Here is a 19,126-nt window from a genome sequence, read left to right as displayed (position 1 = left end):
ACAATGAGGGTGAGGTTTTTTATTATACTATTGTTTGACTTTTTGTCAATACATGATCAGAGTGTGGTCTTAATCTGGTTTGTGTCAACTTCAAAATCTACAATATATACTGCTCACACTTGTTGTGATACAGGTGTACAGCTGAGACGAGATCAATCACATATCTTCATTCTCAACTTTACATCTGGACAAGTAGAATTCTATAAAATCATTTAGTTTTTACATGACAAAGTTGCCAATATTATAATCTAAAATTCTAAAACTTTGAACGTCTGATTATATATATGCATACCTTTGATAATTGATAAGTTGAAATTTTGATTAAATTCAACTACAGGAATATAAAGAAATAACATGGAAGATAATTGTCTATACTTACCCTCCCTGCTTGTACAGGTAGCCTGCCCTTTCACCTTTGTTTTGCTGGAAAGAAAATTAGATTTTAACACTATAGTTATATTCTGAAATACCAAAGTATTGCAAACATTGTTATATATATATATATTACTGGTATTTCATCCGTCACTTGGTCCAGACTATATATTTAATTCATCAGGAAATATTTGTTTTTTACTTTTAATATAATGATAATTTCTCCCTTTATTTGCATCTATGTCTTAGAAACTTTCCAGACTTTTTAAAATGAAGGCCAATCAAGGGCTGAATTTCTTTGTAAGTCTTTACAACTGTATCCCTCATTCAGATCTTTATAACTTTATCCCCCATTCAGAACTTTACAACTGTATCCCTCATTCAGAACTTTACAACTGTATCACCCATTCAGAACTTTACAACTGTATCCTCCATTCCGAACTTTACAACTGTATCCTCCATTCAGAACTTTACAACTTTTTCCCCCATTTAGAACTTTACAACTGTATCACCCATTCAGAACTTTACAACTTTTTCCCCCATTCAGAACTTTACAACTGTATCACCCATTCAGATCTTTACAACTGTATCCCTCATTCAGATCTTTACAACTTTTTCCCCCATTCAGATCTTTACAACTGTATCTTCCATTCAGATCTTTACAACTGTATCCTCCATTCAGAACTTTACAACTTTTCCCCCCATTCAGAACTTTACAACTGTATCACCCATTCAGAACTTTACAACTGTATCCCCCATTCAGAACTTTACAACTGTATCCCCCATTCAGAACTTTATAACTGTATCACCCATTCATATCTTTACATTTTGTACAACTGTATCTTCCATTCAGAACTTTACAACTGTATCCTCCACTCAGAACTTTATAACTGTATCACCCATTCAGATCTTTACATTTTGTACAACTGTATCTTCCATTCAGAACTTTACAACTGTATCCTCCATTCAGAACTTTATAACTGTATCACCCATTCAGATCTTTACATTTTGTACAACTGTATCTTCCATTCAGAACTTTACAACTGTATCCTCCATTCAGAACTTTACAACTGTATCCCCCATTCAGAACTTTACATTTTGTACAACTGTATCTTCCATTCAGAACTTTACAACTGTATCCCCCATTCAGAACTTTACAACTGTATCCCCCATTCCGAACTTTACAACTGTATCCCCCATTCATGCAGACAAGTAAAATTTTATAAAACATTCCAATCAACACATCAGGTTAGGGTTTATTGTTTAAGGTCCTATCAACAGCGAAGGTCACATCAGGCTTCATGTCCCAAAATGGATAAAATTTACATAGTATACAGTTACAGTAAAAGTTTCAACGGACCAATAGAAGGATATTAATAAGAGTATAAATGTTTTACATTTTATAAACAAAATCTTGATATTTTTTACAAAACATAATCTACATTTACATTTATATTTTTTTGTGCATTTATTTTATAAATACATGTATGTCAAGCTACCTGTATAATATTTTTACAAAGGTAGCTTTTGTAAAAGCACTGGCCACTAGTAAGCACTACAGGATGTCAGTGGTAGACATTACACTGGCCACTAGTAAGCACTACAGGTCGTCAGTGGTAGACATTACACTGGCCACTAGTAAGCACTACAGGTCGTCAGTGGTAGACATTACATGTACAGTGTAGGACATATTACATGTGTGTGCATATTAATTACATGTAAACAGCACTTTATATAAGATACATAGTGGGAAAACTCAGAAACAAACACAGGAACATATTTTTAATTGTTCATTTCAGATTGGTTAACAAATAAAGAAATTAAAATAACTATGTACATTACAATTTCTGTCAGGATACAGATGTATTTGAAAATATCAAGCCTTAGAAAAGGACATAAAATTCTTGTTAACAATCCAATTAAAAGGTAACACATTCTAATGATCCTAAGAAGTGAACTTTGATTTGGGAAACAATTAACAAGTTTTACAAATGCATGATTTTACAATTAAGATGAAGTGAGGGAATCTTCCTCCATGGATAAGAGGATTTGTCATGGCAAGGCTAGGAATCTCCCTCCATAGAATAGAATATATGTCATGACAAGGCTAGGAATCTCCCTCCATGGATAAGAGGGTTTGTCATGGCAAGGCTAGGAATATCCCTCCATGGAATAGAATATATGTCAATGACAAGGCTAGGAATCTCCCTCCATGGAATAAAGGGTTTGCCGTGGCAAGGCTAGGAATCTTCCTCCATGGAATAGAAGATTTGTCATGACAAGGCTAGGAATCTCCCTCCATGGAATAGAATATATGTCATGACAAGGCTAGGAATCTCCCTCCATGGAATAGAATATATGTCATGACAAGGCTAGGAATCTCCCTCCATGGAATAAAGGGTTTGTCATGACAAGGCTAGGAATCTCCCTCCATGGAATAGAATATATGTCATGACAAGGCTAGGAATCTCCCTCCATGGAATAAAGGGTTTGTCATGGCCAGGCTAGGAATCTCCCTCCATGGAATAGAGGGTTTGTCATGGCAAGGCTAGGAATATCCCTCCATGGAATAGAGGGTTTGTCATGGCAAGGCTAGGAATATCCCTCCATGGAATAGAATATATGTCAATGACAAGGCTAGGAATCTCCCTCCATGGAATAGAGGGTTTGTCATGGCAAGGCTAGGAATATCCCTCCATGGAATAGAGGATTTGTCATGGCATTGCAATCTTCCTCCATGGATAAGAGGGTTTGTCATGGCAAGGCTAGGAATCTCCCTCCATGGAATAGAATATATATTTGTCATGACAAGGCTTGGAATATCCCTCCATGGAATAGAAGATTTGTCATGGCAAGCCTGGGAATCTCCCTCCATGGAATAGAAGATTTGTCATGGCAAGGCTAGGAATCTCCCTCCATGGATAAGAGGGTTTGTCATGACAAGGCTAGGAATATCCCTCCATGGATAAGAGGGTTTGTCATGGCAAGGCTAGGAATATCCCTCCATGGAATAGAATATATGTCAATGACAAGGCTAGGAATCTCCCTCCATGGAATAGAGGGTTTGTCATGGCAAGGCTAGGAATATCCCTCCATGGAATAGAGGATTTGTCATGGCATTGCAATCTTCCTCCATGGATAAGAGGGTTTGTCATGGCAAGGCTAGGAATCTCCCTCCATGGAATAGAATATATATTTGTCATGACAAGGCTTGGAATATCCCTCCATGGAATAGAAGATTTGTCATGGCAAGCCTGGGAATCTCCCTCCATGGAATAGAAGATTTGTCATGGCAAGGCTAGGAATCTCCCTCCATGGATAAGAGGGTTTGTCATGACAAGGCTAGGAATATCCCTCCATGGATAAGAGGGTTTGTCATGGCAAGGCTAGGAATCTCCCTCCATGGAATAGAAGATTTGTCATGGCAAGGCTAGGAATATCCCTCCATGGAATAGAATATTTGTCGTGGCAAGGCTAGGAATCTCCCTCCATGGAATAGAAGATTTGTCATGGCAAGCCTGGGAATCTCCCTCCATGGATAAGAGGGTTTGTCATGACAAGGCTAGGAATCTCCCTCCATGGAATAGAATATATGTCATGACAAGGCTAGGAATCTCCCTCCATAGAATAAAGGGTTTGTCATGGCCAGGCTAGGAATCTCCCTCCATGGAATAGAGGGTTTGTCATGGCAAGGCTAGGAATATCCCTCCATGGAATAGAGGGTTTGTCATGGCAAGGCTAGGAATATCCCTCCATGGAATAGAATATATGTCAATGACAAGGCTAGGAATCTCCCTCCATGGAATAGAGGGTTTGTCATGGCAAGGCTAGGAATATCCCTCCATGGAATAGAGGATTTGTCATGGCAAGGCAATCTTCCTCCATAGATAAGAGGGTTTGTCATGGCAAGGCTAGGAATCTCCCTCCATGGAATAGAATATATATTTGTCATGACAAGGCTAGGAATATCCCTCCATGGAATAGAAGATTTGTCATGGCAAGCCTGGGAATCTCCCTCCATGGAATAGAAGATTTGTCATGGCAAGGCTAGGAATCTCCCTCCATGGATAAGAGGGTTTGTCATGACAAGGCTAGGAATCTCCCTCCATGGATAAGAGGGTTTGTCATGGCAAGGCAATCTTCCTCCATGGATAAGAGGGTTTGTCATGGCAAGGCTAGGAATCTCCCTCCATGGAATAGAAGATTTGTCATGGCAAGGCTAGGAATATCCCTCCATGGAATAGAATATTTGTCGTGGCAAGGCTAGGAATCTTCCTCCATGGAATAGAAGATTTGTCATAGCAAGGCTAGGAATCTCCCTCCATGGAATAGAGGATTTGTCATGGCATGGCTAGGAATCTTCCTCCATGGAATAGAAGATTTGTCATAGCAAGGCTAGGAATCTCCCTCCATGGATAAGAGGGTTTGTCGTGGCAAGGCTAGGAATATCCCTCCATGGAATAGAGGGTTTGTCATGACAAGGCTAGGAATCTCCCTCCATGGAATAGAAGATTTGTCATGGCTAGGAATCTCCCTCCATGGAATAGAAGATTTGTCATGGCAAGGCTAGGAATCTCCCTCCATGGAATAGAAGATTTGTCATGGCAAGGCTAGGAATCTCTCTCCACGGAATAGAGAGTTTGTCATGACAACTTATAAGGCTGGAAATCTGACAGGAAAAATGTGGTGTGCTTTATTATATTCAATTCTGTAAGGTAACTGTTCTAGATATCAGTTATAGAACAAGTTAGAATCATTACTGAATTAAAATAACATAGTTGTTAATTAAGTTGGTGTCTATTAGGGTAATACAATGGAATACATACACATATATCACGATCACAGAGGGTCTCTTCAGCATTTTTACCATCAAATTGGTGTTGATTGTGATGCCATACTTTACTGTTACAAACAGGATCTTGCATGAGTGCTTATGTCATATGGAATTGATTAAATGATATAGTCATGAGTGTAAGATTCAGTTTATCAAATATGACATAATTATGAGAGTTAAAGATTCTGTTTATCAAGTATGACATAGTCAGGAGTGTAAGATTCTGTTTATCAAAATTGACAGTCATGAGTGTAAGATTCTGTTTATCAAGTATTACGGGTACACAATTACAAGTGTAAGATTCTGTTTATCACATAACTCATATTTATGAGAATGGCCATGAAAAACTCTCAAAATCAATGACATTAAAATCAACACCTAAAAAGTCTGAAGCATCACCAAGACAGGACAAGAGCACTGAAGACGACTGACAAAGTCAACATATATAATTATGTATATGGTATATATATATATAGTTGTAGCCTCAATACATACATGCAGTATTTCGTCATCTGATACAATGGATATTGGCCTCTGAAATATTGATAATAATAACGAGTGTAAAGCGAAATGACTTATAAGTATCATACTTCAGTTACAACAGAATCACTTATAACATATATATATATATAAACAGCAGGATTCCTGCTAGAAAATACATGCACAAGATTCCTGGTTGTGTGTATATGTGTTACACCTTTTCAATAAAGATTACATATTAATCTTTCTTACTGATCATGACAAAGCAATAACAACTAACAGGTACTTTAATTTAAACCACTATATCCTAACTTTGACAAAAACATGGGTAGGGATTGTCTTATCTTTGACATAGACATGGTAGGGATTATCTTAACTTAGAATACATACTTATGGCAAGAGATATTTTGTGTTGTCGGTGACAATATTCGTACCAAGTGACACCGACCAACCACTGTACCAAGTGACACCGACCAACCACTGTACCAAGTGACACCGACCAACCACTGTACCAAGTGACACCGACCAACCACTGTACCAAGTGACACCGACCAACCACTGTACCAAGTGACACCGACCAACCACTGTACCAAGTGACACCGACCAACCACTGTACCAAGTGACACCGACCAACCACTGTACCAAGTGACACCGACCAACCACTGTACCAAGTGACACCGACCAACCACTGTACCAAGTGACACCGACCAACCACTGTACCAAGTTACACGGACCAACCACTGTACCAAGTGACACCGACCAACCACTGTATCCGGGAGACTCGGGCCTTATTAATTAGATACTGTAACCGTTTCTTTCAAATTCTATTTCGTACGACTCAAACCTAGGATTAATCAACCTTTCCATGAGGACACCCCTCTCATCCAGTCATACCAAAGTTGACCCCCCGTAAATTCATAAAACATGTCCATGCTGATGTTTTGAATGACAGACGAGCGAGACTAGTAATAGAAGTCTGTGATCAAAGGCCAGAAGTACTGAGCCCATCAGATTTGCTGGAGGTCAGAAATGACCAATTGGAAACTTTGAAAGTGCATGGTTGCGCACTGCAGTGTGTAAACAAAAACAATAACACATCGCTATAAATTTTATCATGAGGCATATCAGTTGTGAAACTGGTGTAGTTTTGGAATTAAGATATTCTGACTGAACTACAAAGTGTTGCATGCAAAAGTTAAAGGTAACTAACAGTTTGGACAGTATTCTGACTTACATATAGTGTAAATAGGGTTATATACTATATATATAATGATGTATTACCAAATTACTGACCATTCTAAAATCATGCACATATATACTAACCTAAGAGATTAAGAGATTACGTTTAAAAAACAACATTTATCTTACACAAGTACATGTACTTTACCATTCCCGTGATAACTTACAGACACAGGACTGGACAGTATCACTGGCAGAGTTCCTCCCTCTCCAGATTCTGGTTCATCTATGTCAGACATGGACTCATCAGTGCTTTGGTCGTCTGGAAAAAATGTGAATATTATCAATATGTAAAAACTGTTTAAAATTTTAACACAAAAACAGATAGATTTTAATAATCACATGGTGATATGATAACCACATGGTGATATGATAACCACATCATGATATGATAACCACATGGTGATATGATAACCACATCGTGATATGATAACCACATGGTGATATGATAACCGCAGGGTGTTATGATAACCACATCGTGATATGATAACCACATCGTAACCACAAGGTGATATGATAACCACATGATGATATGATAACCACATCGTGATATGATAACCACATCTTGATATGATAACCACATCGTGATATGATAACCACATCGTGATATGATAACCACATGGTGATATGATAACCACAGGGTGATATGATAACCACATGGTGATATGATAACCACATCATGATATGATAACCACATCATGATATGATAACCACATCATGACATGATAACCACAGGGTGATATGATAACCACAGTGTGATATGATAACCACATCGTGATATGATAACCACATGGTGATATGATAACCACATCGTGATATGATAACCACATGGTGATATGATAACCACAGGGTGATATGATAACCACAGGGTGATATGATAACCACATCGTGATATGATAACCACATGGTGATATGATAACCACATCGTGATATGATAACCACATGGTGATATGATAACCGCAGGGTGTTATGATAACCACATCGTGATATGATAACCACATCGTAACCACAAGGTGATATGATAACCACATGATGATATGATAACCACATCGTGATATGATAACCACATCTTGATATGATAACCACATCGTGATATGATAACCACATCGTGATATGATAACCACATGGTGATATGATAACCACAGGGTGATATGATAACCACATGGTGATATGATAACCACATCATGATATGATAACCACATCATGATATGATAACCACATCATGACATGATAACCACAGGGTGATATGATAACCACAGTGTGATATGATAACCACATCATGATATGATAACCACATGGTGATATGATAACCACATGGTGATATGATAACCACATGGTGATATGATAACCACAGGGTGATACGATAACCACAGGGTGATATGATTACCACATCGTGATATGATAACCACATGGTGATATGATAACCACATCATGATATGATAACCACATCGTGATATGATAACCACAAGGTGATATGATAACCACAGGGTGATATGATAACCACATCGTGATATGATAACCACATCGTGATATGATAACCACATCGTGTTATGATAACCACATGGTAATATGATAACCACATGGTGATATGATAACCACATGGTGATATGATAACCACATCGTGTTATGATAACCACATCGTGATATCATAACCACAGGGTGATATGATAACCACAGGGTGATATGATTACCACATCGTGATATGATAACCACATGGTGATATGATAACCACATCGTGATATGATAACCACAGGGTGATATGATAACCACATCGTGATATGATAACCACATCATGATATGATAACGTCATGGTGATATGATAACCACATGGTGATATGATAACCACATGGTGATATGATAACCACAAGGTGATATGATAACCACATCATGATATGATAACCACATCGTGATATGATAACCACATCGTGATATGATAATCACAAGGTGATATGATAACCACATCGTGATATGATAACCACAAAGTGATATGATAACCACATCGTGATATGATAACCACATCGTGATATGATAACCACAAGGTGATATGATAACCACATCGTGATATGATAACCACATCGTGATATGATAACCACAAGGTGATATGATAACCACAAGGTGATATGATAACCACATGGTGATATGATAACCACAGGGTGATATGATAACCACAGGGTGATATGATAACCACATGGTGATATGATAACCACAGGGTGATATGATAACCACAGGGTGATATGATAACCACATCGTGATATGATAACCACAAGGTGATATGATAACCACATGGTGATATGATAACCACAAGGTGATATGATAACCACATCGTGATATGATAACCACATCATGATATGATAACCACAAGGTGATATGATAACCACATCATGATATGATAACCACAGGGTGATATGATAACCACATCGTGATATGATAACCACATGACGATATGATAACCACATGGTGATATGATAACCACATGACGATATGATAACCACAGGGTGATATGATAACCACAGGGTGATATGATAGCCACAGGGTGATATGATAACCACATTGTGATATGATAACCACATGGTGATATGATAACCACAAGGTGATATGATAACCACATCGTGATATGATAACCACATCATGATATGATAACCACAAGGTGATATGATAACCACATCATGATATGATAACCACAGGGTGATATGATAACCACATCGTGATATGATAACCACATGACGATATGATAACCACATGGTGATATGATAACCACATGGTGATATGATAACCACAGGGTGATATGATAACCACAGGGTGATATGATAGCCACAGGGTGATATGATAACCACATTGTGATATGATAACCACATGGTGATATGATAACCACATCATGATATGATAACCACAAGGTGATATGATAACCACATCGTGATATGATAACCACATGGTGATATGATAACCACAGGGTGATATGATAACCACAAGGTGATATGATAACCACATCGTGATATGATAATCACATCGTGATATGATAACCACAAGGTGATATGATAACCACATCGTGATATGATAACCACATCGTGATATGATAACCACATCATGATATGATAACCACACCACATCATGATATGATAACCACATCGTGATATGATAACCACAGGGTGATATGATAACCACATTGTGATATAACCACATCGTGATATGATAACCACATCATGATATGATAACCACATGGTGATATGATAACCACATCGTGATGATAACCACATCGTGATATGATAACCACATCGTGATATGATAACCACAGGGTGATATGATAACCACATGACGATATGATAACCACAGGGTGATATGATAACCACATCGTGATATGATAACCACAAGGAGATATGATAACCACAAGGTGATATGATAACCACATCGTGATATGATAACCACAAGGAGATATGATAACCACAAGGAGATATGATAACCACAGGGTGATATGATAACCACATCGTGATATGATAACCACAAGGAGATATGATAACCACAAGGAGATATGATAACCACAGGGTGATATGATAACCACATCGTGATATGATAACCACATCGTGATATGATAACCACAAGGTGATATGATAACCACATCGTGATATGATAACCACATCGTGATATGATAACCACATCATGATATGATAACGTCATGGTGATATGATAACCACATGGTGATATGATAACCACATCGTGACATGATAACCACATGACGATATGATAACCACATCATGATATGATAACCCCATGATGATATGATAACCACATGGTGTTATGATAACCACATCATGATATGATAACCACATCATGATATGATAACCACATCGTGATATGATAACCACATGGTGATATGATAACCACATGGTGATATGATAACCACATGGTGATATGATAACCACATCGTGATAAAAAACATGATGAAATGAGATCCAATTAAACCATTTTGAAAGAATTTTTAATCTATTTTTATATTTTCATCACTTGGCGCCTGTAACATTGAATGCAAGTCAAGATCAACAATAAGTATATTGTGTGCCAAACATCCAGCCTTCATGTGTATAGATAAAGGAGCAGAAACATTTTATGTTTAATTTTGGGTGATTTTTAAATTTTGGCTGGAAAACTTTGCTGTTTTTTTCAAAGTGCCATGTCTCATCATTTTTCATCTGATAATAATAAAACTTGTACAATCTGTTTCAGTGGATTAAGTTCATTCATATGCTAAGAAAAATATACTTGATTTCAGATTATTATTTTTGACCTACTTCTGGCACCTGAGGGGAAGGGACCATATAATTCACAATTTTGGTAGACCTTCAGCCAAGGAAGGTTTCTACAAATTTCAGCAAAAACAGTTCAGGAGTTTTTGAGAAGTCGAAAACGTTAACTAACACAAGACAAAGCCAGATTGGAAATGGTCACTGCGCAGTTCAGATGACCTAAAAATGAAGTGAAAAACACTTTCATTCATATTTTTCATTTATTTGAATTAAAACAAATAATTTCCAAGCCATTTCTGGGAGAAGCCCTTCCCTCACTTTCTCCATTCTCATTTGAATAGAAGTATTTCACATCAACAACACCTACTTAAAGTTAATGTAACAATAACAAGAGATCACTCAAGTTGACCCTTTTTGGCCCCATCAGCCCCTTGGAGTCATTCAGACCAACATGTGCATACCATTAAACTGTCATCCAATGCTGATAGTTCTATCAAAGTCAGAATAAATTCAATTATTATACCTTTACGTTTTTTTCTCTATATAAAAGTAATGTGATAATTTGACTATCAGCCTCGAGAGGATTGCGCATGTGTTTCCATGACTATCACGAAAAAACTGTCACACGGCAAACTGTCACACGGCGAACTGTCACACCCCTGCCGCAACGTCGTCAGAACGTTTGAAAGACACAACGACATGCAAGCGCTTAATTGACACAGATTGTTGTTGCAGACGGTAGCCTAATAGTTTGTTTTCTCTCATGAAACTGTCAAACATGGATCCAACACATGCGTTTTCAAAACGCCACAGACGTAGAGATCGAGTCATTATTGACGGATAGAGATAGTCAAAGCACTAAAAGGGTCATACAAACGTCTGTCAATTTAATGGAGGACTATATAGCAGATTCTCATACCAGCACAAACATCCTATATAGAGGGGAAAAAAACGTAAAGGTATAATAAAACAGTTATCAAATGGGGTAATTCGGGCAATAGTAATTTTGTCAGTCCCTCATCAACAACGGTTGCCCTCGGGCTAAAGCCCTCGTGCAACAGTTGTTGTTTCGGGGCTGACAAAATTACTATCGCCCTCATACCCATTTGATAACTGTATAATAGAAATTAAACAAATAATAGTCAAAAATTTGTTTTCTCCATATAAACAATGATTAAGTGTAACTCCATCCAAAGGGGCAAACATGAATCCCTAGGGTCATGAAATTCAAAATTTTATATAAAGCACCTTATAATTACGACCCTTCCATCTATAAAGAAAATCACACTAATGGTGATCGCCCTGTTTGAGGTATATGCACTGATGGTGGACTTCCTGTTTGAGGTATATGTACTGATGGTGGACTTCCTGTTTGAGGTATATGTACTGATGTTAGACTTCCTGTTTGAGGTATATGTACTGATGTTGGACTTCCTGTTTGAGTTATATGTACTGATGGTGGACTTCCTGTTTGAGGTATATGTACTGATGGTGGACTTCCTGTTTGAGTTATATGTACTGATAGTGGACTTCCTGTTTGAGGTATATGTACTGATAGTGGAATTCCTGTTTGAGGTATATGTACTGATGGTGGACTTCCTGTTTAGAGTATATGTACTGATGGTGGACTTCCTGTTTGAGGTATATGTACTGATGTTGGACTTCCTGTTTGAGGTATATGTACTGATGGTGGACTTCCTGTTTGGAGTACAGTCGAATCTGTCCAAACGACCATCTCTATTTAGCGACCCTCTGTTCTAAGCGACCAGCGACCACAATTTTTCGTTCCCGTGATAAAAATAACTCTCCAATAAGCAACCAGAAGTCTCCAAAATGCCTGACATAACCATTTTCGCCTTAATAACACCCAAGTATTTTTACTTTTCGTGCAAAAGAACGGGAGATGAGGCGAAGTGACCGTCTGGAATTCTGACGATTTTCAGACGTTTTATATACGATATATCAATTTGCATGCGAAATATAACAATGAAGGAATGCATAAACAGTTAATTTTAACTTACTGTTAAATCGTGATTTGTTATCTTTTTGAGACATTAAAACAGATATTTGCCAGTGAAAAAATCGCCGTTTTTAAAGTAGGAAATGCAGGAACGTAAATAATAATCGGAGCGGAAATCCGGACCAAGATTTCAGGAATTAAAAAAAAAATATATAAATAATTTGAAAGTAATCTAATTAACCAATGAAATATATTTCTCATGTTAAATCGATGTATTTTGCTATGCTGAAAGAATTTCAAAAAATACATATAGTGATGAAAAATTAGCAGTTATAATTATTAAAAAAAAAAATACAAAAAAAAAAAAAAAAAAATTGTTTTGTTTTATTCAAAGTGGTTGTTCATTTTTCATATATATTATAAATCATTATTGCCAATTTTTAAAGCGAATAAAAAGCTTATGAACATTTATTAAATTTAAGATACCATCTCTATTAAGAGACCACTCTCCATTAAGAGACCGTTTTTCAACTTCCCTTGAGTGGTCGCTTAATACAGATTCGACTGTATATGTACTGATGTTGGACTTCCTGTTTGAGGTATATGTACTGATGGTGAACTTCCTGTTTGAGGTATATGTACTGATGTTGGACTATCTGTTTGAGGTATATGTACTGATGGTGGACTTCCTGTTTGAGGTATATGCACTGATGGTGGACTTCCAGTTTGAGGTATATGTACTGATGGTGGACTTCCTGTTTGAGGTATATGTACTGATGTTGGACTATCCTGTTTGAGGTATATGTACTGATGGTGGACTTCCAGTTTAGAGGTATATGTACTGATAGTGGACTTCCAGTTTGAGGTATATGTACTGATAGTGGACTTCCTGTTTGAGGTATATGTACTGATGGTGGACTTCCAGTTTGAGGTATATGTACTGATGGTGGACTTCCAGTTTGAGGTATATGTACTGATAGTGGACTTCCTGTTTGGAGTATATGTACTGATGGTGTACATCGATCCTGTTTGAGGTACTGTATATGTAAAAATGAATCCAATTCTATGTGGTTTGCAGTGTTTTTGAAAAAAATTCAGTTGATGGCAAAAACTTACCAGTTGACCAGGAATATGCGTCACTAATGACCGAAAAATGTCCATACATGCCACCGATATCCATTTCTGTACCACTACACCATGATATACAATGTCAGAGTTCTACATACACTGTCAATCCAGATCTACACATTGTTTGTTCCTGTAAGTAATGGTGTAGTAATGATCCAGGTACAGTGAAAGGCCTGTAGATATACTGCACAGGAGGGTAGATGTGCATTACCTATACGTCTGACCCAGTTTAACAATGGCACAATATCTTCAGGCATGTATCATAAAAAATACACTGGTAAATTCCCAAAGAGCAAAACCGAAGAAAATACTACCTGGTTGACATTATGATAATAAAATACACTTTTGTAAGTGAAATTAAAGAAGGAAAAATTTGCAGTCTGCTAGATATGCATGTATACCGTGTATATAAACATAAGCAGCTGGACAGATGTGAGCAGTGTAAATTTATATTCCAGGTAGATTTTAAATAACAATATATTACTGTTATCTCCTTCCTATATCTAACACTTATGGCACAGTCCAATAAATCTATCATAAAATAATAAGTTGTGTACACTGATGTATACAAGGTACCCTGTCTACAGGTACCAGCGATTAAAAGGTCCAAAACACTTCAATATGATGGATGACCTTGGTTATGGGATGGATGACCTTGGTAACAGGATGATATGAATTAAGGTTTGTCAAATCCATGAATAAAATAATCACTTATCAGATGTTAAAAGCCAATCTTTCACTGCCTCCTTGAGGGCAGGATATAGAGAATGGAATTTTTACCTTATATTCTAGATTGTCTAACCAGAAAGCTTAAGGCAAAAATAAGCTAAACTTCAAGCAAGAATTTCCCCAATCTTGATACTCAAGATAAAGACTGATTGATCATTTTTTCCTACTAAATATTACATTAAAAGGTTAGAGGTCCAGCCTCATCAGACAGAAAAATCCCTTCCTGACCAGAAGTATGAAAATATCTGTATCTTGTGCATGTATATAATATCCATACTTATCTATGTGTGATGGGTAAGGGGATTCCATAGTCACAATAATATAACACTAATACACAAACTAAGTAACAGAAAAAGAACCATTAGGAATGTTTATCTCAAGTAGTCATATTCCCAAGGGCGACTTTATCAGATTAACAAACCTATCTGGCATAACTTATTACCTCTAGCCAAACCAGGAAGTACAAAGGTTTTAATGTTCAATACTGATGTCCAATAAAAGAATTGTCACCAATTGTCTGGTAACACTTTGTTCCTCAGTCATCATTTGTCCCATAGAACTCTATGATGCCATCATCTATCAGTTAAACCAAGTTATATTGCCACTAGCTATCAATAAAACCTTGTTATATTGCCACCATTTGTACAATAAAACCTTGTTATATACTGCCACCATTGTACAATAAAACCTTGTTATACTGCCACCATTGTACAATAAAACCTTGTTAAACTGCCACCATTGTACAATAAAACCTTGTTATACTGCCACCATTGTACAATAAAACCTTGTTATACTGCCACCATTGTACAATAAAACCTTGTTATACTGCCACCATTGTACAATAAAACCTTGTTATATACTGCCACCATTGTACAATAAAACCTTGTTATACTGCCACCATTGTACAATAAAACCTTGTTATACTGCCACCATTGTACAATAAAACCTTGTTATACTGCCACCATTGTACAGTTAAACATTGTTATATTGCCACCATTGTACAATAAAACCTTGTTATACTGCCACCATTGTTCAGTAAAATCTTGTTATACTGCCACCGTTTGTCCAGTAAAACCTTGTTATACCGGTATTGCCACCTGCTTTCCTCTACGACCCTGACTGTTAATAGGACGTTAAACAATATAAACCAAATAAATTGCCACCAACTGTCAGTAAAACCTTGTAATACTGCCACCATTTGTCCAGTAAAACCTTGTTATATTGCCACCAACAGTCAGTATAACCTTGTAATATTGCCACCATTTGTCCAGTAAAACCTTGTTATATTGCCACCAACTGTCAGTAAAACCTTGTAATACTGCCACCATTTGACAAGTGAAACCATGTTATATGCCAGCAACTGTCAGTAAAACCCTTGTTATACTGCCATCATTTGTCCAGTCAAACCTTGTTATCTTGTCATCATTTGTCCAGTCAAACCTTGTTATCTTGTCATCATTTGTCCAGTCAAACCTTGTTATCTTGTCATCATTTGTCCAGTCAAACCTTGTTATCTTGTCATCATTTGTCCAGTCAAACCTTGTTATACTGCCATCATTTGTCCAGTAAAACCTTGTCATATTGCCACCATTTGTCCAGTAAACCCTTGTAATACTGCCACCATTTGTCCAGTAAAACCTTGTAATACTGCCACCATTTGTCCAGTAAAACCTTGTCATATTGCCACCATTTGTCCAGTAAACCCTTGTAATACTGCCACCATTTGTCCAGTAAAACCTTGTAATACTGCCACCATTTGTCCAGTAAACCCTTGTAATACTGCCACCATTTGTCAAGTAAAACCTTGTTAGACTGCCATCATTTGTCCAGTAAAACCTTGTTATTTTTAATTGTCATCATTTGTCCAGTCAAACCTTGTTATACTGCCACCATTTGTCCAGTAAAACCTTGTAATACTGCCACCATTTGTCCAGTAAAACCTTGTTATACTGCCACCATTGTACAGTAAAACCTTGTAATACTGCCACCATTGTACAGTAAAACCTTGTAATACTGCCACCATTGTACAGTAAAACCTTGTTATACTGCCACCATTGTACAGTAAAACCTTGTAATACTGCCACCATTGTACAGTAAAACCTTGTAATACTGCCACCATTTGTCCAGTAAAACCTTGTTATACTGCCATCATTTGTCCAGTAAAACCTTGTTATCTTGTCATCATTTGTCCAGTAAAACCTTGTTATACTGCCACCATTTGTCCAGTAAAACCTTGTAATACTGCCACCATTTGTCCAGTAAAACCTTGTTATACTGCCACCATTGTACAGTAAAACCTTGTAATACTGCCACCATTGTACAGTAAAACCTTGTAATACTGCCACCATTGTACAGTAAAGCCTTGTAATACTGCCACCATTGTACAGTAAAACCTTGTAATACTGCCACCATTTGTCCAGTAAACCCTTGTAATACTGCCATCATTTGTCCAGTAAAACCTTGTAATACTGCCACCATTTGTCCAGTAAAACCTTGTTATACTGCCACCATTGTACAGTAAAACCTTGCAATACTGCCACCATTGTACAGTAAAACCTTGTAATACTGCCACCATTGTACAGTAAAACCTTGTTATACTGCCATCATTTGTCCAGTAAAACCTTGTAATACTGCCACCATTGTACAGTAAAACCTTGTAATAATGCCACCATTTGTCCAGTAAACCCTTGTTATACTGCCATCATTTGTCCAGTAAAACCTTGTAATACTGCCACCATTGTACAGTAAAACCTTGTAATACTGCCACCATTGTACAGTAAAACCTTGCAATACTGCCACCATTTGTCCAGTAAAACCTTGTTATACTGCCACCATTGTACAGTAAAACCTTGTAATACTGCCACCATTGTACAGTAAAACCTTGTAATACTGCCACCATTGTACAGTAAAACCTTGTAATACTGTTACCATCTGTCAGTAAAACCTTATTGTTATACATGTACGTACAGCCATTTGTCAGTAACATCTTGTTATAATGCCACAATTTGTCCAGTAAAACTTCATTCTGCCATCATTCATCTCATATACAAGCCTTAAGCTTGTTAATTACAAAAGTAAATCATTTTTTAAACTCAAATCATTAAACAGTGAAATCTTGTCACACTTCCACCAGTTGAAAAGTGGAATTCTTGCTAATTTATATAATAAATTAATTAAAAAGACAAAAATATCCAAAACCATAAGAAAGTGTTACTTCCTTGTCTGCATATTACAGGACTTTAACAATGATATCAGCACAAAGGTTAGTGATATGTACCCCACTTTTACATCAAGGTTAAATATCTAAATTCTCTGGTCACCAACTCCTGCTCACAGTTTTTATTGATCTGCCACAGACTTTGTACAGGTAAAATCGAAGTATATGTATTTAACGTGCTATTTTTGCACATGTGAACAATACATAATTTTCCTTTGACAGCTAGATGATCACAAGTTTTAACAGGGACTCAACAGGGCTATCCTTGAAGTTTTTTGTTTTGTTTTGGAAATTTCTTATTTTCTTCCATACATATATGCATACATGTAGCAATACATAATATTGGTGTATACACATGTATTTAATTACAGCAATTACATTTTTTCATATGCTTAATAAAAATTCGCTTATCGATACATGAATTAAGTATACCTCAGATGTAGTTTCGTCACAATACATTAAATCTTGCAATTTATTAGAGTGTCACATAAAATGAATGTGTTCATCACGATTTCATATTATCTCATTGTGTAATGTGGCTGATAGAACATGCTCTTTTATATTTTTTTTTTTTTTTTTATTATTTTTTTTTTATTGTGTTGCTATAGCTATTTGTGGTATACTTCAGGTAGGTATCCTTGAAGTTAATACATTATTTTTCTGGATCAACAACATCCTAACGCAGTACATACATGGCTACTCAAGGTCAGTTTGACCGTATCAGATGTACTGGCCACTGGTCAGTTTGACCTTACTTGATGTACTGTACATGTGGCAAGAACATGTGATATGGTAAAACTGTCGACCTGACCAGTGGCCATGTATGTACTGTGTTACCTGACCAGTGGCCATGTATGTACTGTGTTACCTGACCAGTGGCCATGTACATGTATGTACTGTGTTACCTGACCAGTGGCCGTGTATGTACT

At 36.9% G+C, this 19,126-nt stretch overlaps 1 protein-coding gene across 3 annotated transcripts in view; it reads right to left on the bottom strand.

Moving 5' to 3' along the window:
- LOC117328881 (arf-GAP with Rho-GAP domain, ANK repeat and PH domain-containing protein 2-like) overlaps positions 1 to 19,126 on the bottom strand; it is a 132,365-nt gene that overhangs the window by 97,140 nt on the left and 16,099 nt on the right. For 2 of the 3 annotated variants that reach the window (XM_033886475.1, XM_033886476.1), the window contains exons 3-5: positions 7,093 to 7,187; positions 5,702 to 5,740; positions 380 to 423 (exon numbers count right to left, since the gene is read on the bottom strand). In XM_033886475.1, coding sequence (XP_033742366.1) covers positions 380 to 423; positions 5,702 to 5,740; positions 7,093 to 7,187 — 178 coding nt within the window. The remainder of the gene's footprint in view (positions 1 to 379; positions 424 to 5,701; positions 5,741 to 7,092; positions 7,188 to 19,126) is intronic. The other variant, XM_033886477.1, reaches the window with a different exon arrangement.

Source organism: Pecten maximus, chromosome 6 (genome assembly GCF_902652985.1).
Source record: "Pecten maximus chromosome 6, xPecMax1.1, whole genome shotgun sequence".
NCBI classification, from domain to species: domain Eukaryota; kingdom Metazoa; phylum Mollusca; class Bivalvia; order Pectinida; family Pectinidae; genus Pecten; species Pecten maximus.
The sequence above is the reverse complement of the archived record's forward strand: the minus strand, read 5'-3'. Positions and strand labels throughout refer to the sequence as shown.